This window comes from Trachemys scripta, unplaced genomic scaffold (assembly GCF_013100865.1).
Source record: "Trachemys scripta elegans isolate TJP31775 unplaced genomic scaffold, CAS_Tse_1.0 scaffold_109, whole genome shotgun sequence".
Taxonomy (NCBI): domain Eukaryota; kingdom Metazoa; phylum Chordata; order Testudines; family Emydidae; genus Trachemys; species Trachemys scripta.
The window spans coordinates 36,044-43,352 of NW_023260482.1; the positions used below are offsets into that span (position 1 = coordinate 36,044).

A 7,309-nucleotide genomic window follows, 5' to 3' on the forward strand; every position below is an offset into this window, starting at 1 on the left:
CTCAGGCCACTGTCATCATCTACTCTGACCTCCTGTATCACCCAGGCCAGAGAATGTCCCCCAGATAATTCCTAGCGCAGATCTGTTGGAAAACCATCCCATCTCTACTTGATGTGCAGCAGCAGTCCAAAAAGCAGTCTTGGGAGTCATTAGGAAAGGGACAGATAATAAGACAGAAAATATCCTAGTGCCTCTATATAAATCCACGGTCTGCCCGCATCTTGAATACTGTGTGCAGATCTGGTCGCCCCATCTCAGAAAAGATAGATTGCCCTGGAAAAGGTTCAGAAAAGGGCAACAACAATGGTTAGGGGCATGGAACAGCTTCCGCATGAGGATAGATGAAGAAGACTGGGACTTTTCAGCTTGGAAAAGAGTCCACTAAGGGGGGATATGAGAGAGGTCTATAAAATCATGACTGGTGTGGAGAAAGTAAATCAGGAAGTGTTATTTACTCCTCATAACACAAGAACTAAGAGTCACCCGATGAAATGAATAGGCAGAAGATTTAAAACAAACAAAAGGAAGTATTTTTTTCACACAACACACAGTCAGCCTGTGGATCTCCTTGCCACAGGATGTTGTGAAGGCCAAGACTATAACAGGGTTAAAAGAAGAACTAGATAAGTTCATGAAAGATAGGTCCATCAACAGCTATTAGCCAGGATGGGCAGGGATGGTGTCCCTAGCCTCTGTTTGTCAGAAGTTGGGAACGGGCAACAGGAGATGGACACTTGATGATTCCTGCTCTGTTCATTCCCTCTGGGGCACCTGGCACTGGCCACTGTTAGCAGACAGGACACTGAGATAGATGGACCTTTGGTCTGACCCAATATGGCCACACTTATGTTCACAACTTTGACTCGTTGGGCCCATTTATACTATCTAAATTAATACAACAGGCCTTGTGGCTGATCCAGTCTGGCCATACCCTTGAGAACATCCCTTAATTTACCCCCTTTTCTATGGAAAGTCTTGGGTTGTGTATTTGTGTGTGTGTATGTAGGTGGGTGTGACCCTGCATATGTGTTAGTTTCACCAGCCTCATGTCTGAGGAGAAAAGAGCCCAGGTATCCTGGTGGACCTAAGGGAGGAAGGTTCCCTGGACACATCTTGGGTGAAAAGTCCATACCCAGCGCACTGATGGAGCTGCAGGCTGGTCTCACGCGCTCCGAGCCAGGACCTTCCTCCTTGCCCTCCTCAGGGCCACGGCCACGTCCTTGTTCCTCAGACTGTAGATGAGGGGGTTCAGGGCGGGCGCCACCGCTGTGTAGAAGATGGCCACCTGCCGGTCACGCTCCTGGGAATAGCTGGAGGCCGGGCGGAAATAGAGCCAGGCCACGGTGCCATAAAAGAGCATCACCACTGTCAGGTGGGAGCCGCAGGTGGAGAGGGCCTTGCGCAAGCCGTGGGCAGAGCGCAGGCGGCCCACAGTGACCCCGATGCGGGCGTAGGAGGCCAGGATGAAGACGAAAGGGGCCAGCACCACCAGGACACCTTCGGTGAAGGCAGCCAACTCGTTGGAGAAGGGCCGGGTGCAGGAAAGGTGCAGCAGGGGCGGCAGGTCGCAGAAGAAGTGCTGCAGGCGGCGGCTGCAGTAGCGCAGGCGGGCAGCCATGACTGTGTGCAGCAGGGAGTGGGGGATCACCACGGCCCAGGAGACGGCGGCCATCTTGAGGCAAAGGGGCCGCGTCACCACGGTGGCATAGCGCAGCGGGTTGCAGATGGCCACGTAGCGGTCATAGGCCATGGCAGCCAGCAGGTAGCCCTCCATGTTGCCCACAGCCATGAAGATGAAGAGCTGGGCCATGCAGCTGGCGAAGGGGACGGCCCGGCGCTGGGTCAGGGCGTGCACCAGGGCCTGGGGCAAGGTGATGGAGGCGAAGCTCACATCCACCACGGCCAGCTGGCTGAGGAGGAAGTACATGGGGCTGCGGAGCTGGGGGTCAGCCCACACCGCCCCAAGCAGCAGAGAGTTGCCAGCTAGGTTCACCAGATATGTGGTCAGGAGCCCTGCGAAGATCAGCGGCTGCAGGTCCTGACGTTCAGACAGACCCAGGAGCACAAACTCGGAGACGGACGTCCAGTTGGCATCGTCCATGGCGTGGGACCACGGTGGCACCTGAGCAGGGAGGAGAAGGGAGTTGCCAGTGATGTAACGCGCTGACAAATTATGCCAGCCCTCTTTGGATAACGGTTTAACAGCTCGATCTTGTTTTAAAGTTGTTCCACGTTGGAGACTCCAACCCTCACTAAGTTCTGCTCATGGTTACTGACCCTCGCTGTTAAAAATTTACACCTTACATCCTGTCTGAATTTGTCTAGCTTCGACTTCCAGACACTGGCACTCAGTATTCCTTTGTCTACCAGACTGATGCTCTATGACACTAGCAAACCAAGCGCTTGCTCTTGCCAAGACAGCAGGCAAAAGCTAAGGACTAACAAACTCATAGCTGGAGGCCAAAGCAGTTCACCTGTATGGTAGTTTTGCTCAAAACAGGGATTAGTCTCATAAGAATGTATTTGGCGTTTCGACTCTATGTAACGCTTGTAAATTGCTGCTGGCATTAATCTCACTTACAATGTTGGTATTCCAAGCTATAAAAAAATATGTATGTTTTGCTTTATAGAAAATGTTTGCTCTGAACTTGGGAGCCCTCCCCGCCACCCATCCAGAAGGACTATCCAGATCAGATGGGCCACCAAGGACCATTGCAATGCAATGGATTGGTTAATGGCCCTGTCACACCTTCGAAATGCTACGTGCAAGAAGGTTTGTCCTGGGGTCTCAGAAGCTGAATGAAGGAAATAAAACAAAGTAATGGGAAAATCATCCATCTCTTTGCCATTTGAACTCCGACAGGGCCAGAGACACCAAACTGAAGCCAGAGATCCCCAGGGGTTACCTCTTGGGTCTGCCCTGAAAGACACTTTGAAGGGACAGATCTCTACAAGTTGGTCACTCACAGGATTTCAATGACAACTCATTGATGTGTATGTATTTGCTCACTTTAACCTGTGAACAACTCTCTTCTTTCTTTTTCCTAGTTAATAAACCTTTATTCCAGGGTGGTTACAGGCGTTGTCTTTGGGGACTGGAAGCAACCTGAATGTGGCAGGATTTTTGGTGGAAGTGGCCATTGATCACTATAGACATAGGCGCCTACTCTGTGGGTGCTCTGGGGCTGGAGCACCCACAGGGAAAAATTGGTGGGTGCTTTGCACCCCACCGGCAGCTCCCCACCTCCAGCTCACCTCCGCCTCCTCCCCTGAGTGCGCCATCCCCACTTCTCCTCCCAGCGCTTGCCTCCAGCTGTTTTGCAGCATAACAAGCTGTGGGAGGGAGGGGAGAGGAGCAGGAACGCGGTGCACTTAGGGGAGAAGGCGGGGAAGAGGCAGGGCCAGGGTGGGGATTTGGGGAAGGAGTCCAATAGGGGCAGGGAGGAGTTGGGGGGGGGACTTTGGGGAAGGGGTTGGGATGGGGGCAGGGCAGAGGTGGGAGGGGGCAGGGAAGGGGTGGAGGCAGGGCGGGGCCAGGGGGATGGGGCCGCCAGGAGAAGTTGGTGCCTATGACTACAGACCTCAAGATGTTATCAAGTCCAGCCCCTGGTGCTGTGGCAGGGCCTAGTAAACCTAGACCATCCCTGACAGGTGTTTGTCTGGCCTCTTCTTAGAAACCTACAATGACTAGAGATCCCACTATTGGAAGCCAGCTCTGGAGTTTAACTACCTTCAGAGTTAGAAAGTTTTTCCTAACCTCTAACCTAAACCTCCCTTGCTGCAGATTATGTGGACATGGAGAAAAATGGAGTCCCGTCCTCATTATAACAGCCCATAACAAATGTAAAGACTGTTCTTCTTTTCTCAGGACTAAACATGCCCTGTCTTTTTAACCCTCTCTCCTAGGTCAGTTTTCTAAACCTTTCCTCATTCCTGTTGCTCTCCTCTGGACTCTCTCCAGTTTGACCACATCTTTCTTGAAGTGTAGTACCCAGAACCGGACACAATACTCCATCTGAGACCTCACCAGTGCTAAGTAGGGTGGGACAGTTACATCCTGTGTCTGATATACAACACTCCTATTAACACGCCCCAGAATATTAGCCTTTTTTCACAGCTGTTTCACTTTGTTGACTCACTTTGGTGAGTCAACATTTTCCCCATTTTCTAGCTGTGCCTTTGACTTTCCCTGCCCTAAGTGAAGTACTTTGCACTTGTCATATTTTCAGTGCCACCTTGTTGAATTCAGACTGATTCTCTGATTTGTTGAGGTGGCTTCGAATTTGCATCCTGGCCTACAAAGTGCTTGCAACCCTTCCCAACTTTGGGTCAGCTGTACATTTCGTAAGTGCACCCTCCACTCCATTATCTAAGTCATTAATGAAAATATTGACTAGTCCCGGACCCTGGACTGACCCCTGCAGGACCCCGGTAGATACGCCTTCCCAGTTTGACTGAGAACCATGAAAACTACTCTTTGAAGACAGTCTTTTGGCCAGTTGTACACCCACCTTATAGTAATTTCATCTAGACTACACTGGGGGGGGATAACTTCCTGACCACTTCAGATGACCAACTGAAGCCCTGAAGCATGAGATTGCATTCTAGTCATTGTTATAATACCGAGCTCCAAGTGTTACAGGCATGCCAAGGGAAATGCAGGTAATTCTGTTCTCTGCAAGACCCATGAAGGGGTGAAAAGGGGATTCATAGAGTCCAAGGCGAGACAGGAGGGAGGTTCTGAAATAATCTTCCACTTGGAAAACAGCCTAACTGGTGTTAATGGGGCCCGCAATTCAAAAAGGAGGTTGGCCAGTTGGAAAGGGTTCAGAGAAGAGCCCTGGAAATGATTGAAGGATTGGAAAACCTGCCTGACAGTGAGAGATGTAAGGAGCTCGAGCTCTTTAGCTGAACAAAGAGAATGTTAAAGGGTGACTCGATCCCAGTCTAGAAGTACCGACATGGGGAACAATCATTTGAATAATGGGCTCTTTGATCTAGCAGAGAACGGTCTAACCCAATCCAGGGGCTGGGAGTTGAAGCTAGACACGGCGGCTGTGATAGCCTGGACTTGAGTCCACGAATCAGGAGGGGACCTGTAGGAAAACCCTAGATACCACAAGATTCAAGGTAAAGTTCATGAGAGTCACACCATGGCGAGCACATTGCTGCATATTTCCAAGCATGCTCAGCTGCTACACAGGATGTCCGGAAAACCTACCCAACAGGGGCTCAGTCTGCCTAGTTCATCGAAGAGCCGGCGAAGACGGGACTTGGTACCAGTTTGGAAACATGCTCGCAGCCCTTCGCCCGCATCTGGATCTTGCCTGCAGCCCTGGGCCCTCTCAGCACCACACGGGAAATGCAGAATGACCAGGGGCTTGGGGACAGGTCAGGCTCTGGGAAAACACTCCTGTGAAGAGAGACAAGAAAGATCAGGGTTGCGTAAAGCATAAGAGAGAGAATGACACAACGAAAATGGGACCGAGAAAAGAGCTTGGGGGATTCTGTCGTCCCTGTCGCATGGCACAGGAACAAGGAGACAGCCCATGAACTTACAGTGAGAAATTCAAAAGACACTCTCGCACTCAGGGACTGTGGAACTCACTGCCACAGGATGGTGTTGAGGCTAAAACCTAGCAAGATTCAAAGAGGAAGTGGACATTTCCAAAGGGAAGAGGAACATCCAAAGTTAGATTCTCTCAAACTAACTAAAAAGCAACAGAGGGTCCTGTGGCACCTTTAAGATTAACAGAAGTATTGGGAGCATAAACTTTCGTGGGTAAGAACCTCACTTCTTCAGATGCGAGGTTCTTACCCACGAAAGCTTATGCTCCCAATACTTCTGTTAGTCTTAAAGGTGCCACAGGACTCTCTGTTGCTTTTTACAGATTCAGACTAACACAGCTACCCCTCTGATACTCAAACTAACTAAACGTTGTGGAAGGGATATTAAACCTCATGCTTCAGGGAGGTGAGAAACCTCTAGCTACAAGTGGTCAGGAGGGAATTTCACATGGGCTGTGTGTGCAGATCCCCACCTTCTTCTTCAGGTTCTTATTATACCTGCTGACACAGCTTGTGAGACTGGCCCGAGCCGGGGATGGATTCTGTATGAGAGGAGGATTATTCTGACCCAGTCTGGTCATTTCTACACCAGATCCCCCACTTTCAACTCACACACAAGCACCATCATTCATGATCAATCTTTGATGGCCAGCAAAGGGCTCTGATTTTGTCTCCTCCAACCCAACCTTTCCCTCAAAAAATTTCCACCCGCACAAGTCAGAAATTTCCCATCAGATGGATTTCCCCTTCCCCTCCATAGGTGGAAAACTATTTATTTTTTTCAACAAAATGGGAAACGTCCCACCTCTACGGAAAATCCCCAGATTGCCCTCGAAAAAGCCCAACGTTGTTCTCAGTTTGGGGCTGGCAAAACCCTAAAATTTTAGGCTAAAATCGTGAAAAAAATATCTTTGGATTTTCAGGAATTTGTCTTTCTTTCAGGGGCTATTAAGGGCAGAGTTGCCCACATGTATGAATGAGCATGCAGCTCTAATGAAGCAAGCCCCTTTATTAAATTGCAGCAAGGGAGGTTTAGGTTAGACAGACACTTTCTAACAGGCTAGCGAAGCCCTGGGGAAAATGACCCAGGGCAGTTGGTGGAATCTCTGTCTTGGGATGTTTTGAAGAACAGGTTAGTCAAACCCCTGTCAGGGATGGTCTAGATAATATTTAGCCCTGCCTCAAGAGAGTGGATAGATCGAGGGCCCTTCCAGTCCTACATTTTTGTGATTCTTGTTGTAAGGTGAAAACAGGACAGAGAAAACACCTTAAAACAACAACAAAGGTTTGATGAAAAGGCTCCGGTTTTCACGGATCTTTTTCAGGGGTCTGGGTACAAAACACGTCCTCCCTCCGAGCTCTCGGTTTGAGCTGGTCACTACGCGGAGACACGGTCTCCCCAGGAAATCGATGCTCATGATGAAAGTGACAAGACGGAGATGGCTCCGGGCGCCCTGAGAGCCCCATCCCGGTGTGCGTGGGGAAGCAAGGGTTTGCTGAGCAGGGACCCACCAGCGCATGGGGTCCTTTCCCCGGCACCATCAAAGACAGGGCGACGCATGAGGGTGGAGATGGAGGAGCCAGGGCTAGGTGAGGGACTGCTGTAGACAAATCTGGGTGGGGAGCATCTTTCTGTTCAGAGCCCAGATACCAGGGCAGGGGAGGACAGATGGACACACAGGACATGGGTTTTTTTTCCCTGCTGTCCTGCTCCCCCATCTGTCCTGGTCTCTGAGCCCCC

At 50.4% G+C, this 7,309-nt stretch overlaps 1 protein-coding gene across 1 annotated transcript; it reads right to left on the minus strand.

The window, feature by feature from the left end:
* Positions 1 to 1,162: 1,162 nt before the first annotated feature.
* Positions 1,163 to 2,101, minus strand: LOC117870241 (olfactory receptor 1L3-like). The gene has a single exon (XM_034757333.1). The coding sequence runs from the start codon at positions 2,099 to 2,101 to the stop codon at positions 1,163 to 1,165; it is 939 nt and encodes a 312-aa protein (XP_034613224.1).
* Between the last annotated feature and the right edge of the window lie 5,208 nt (positions 2,102 to 7,309).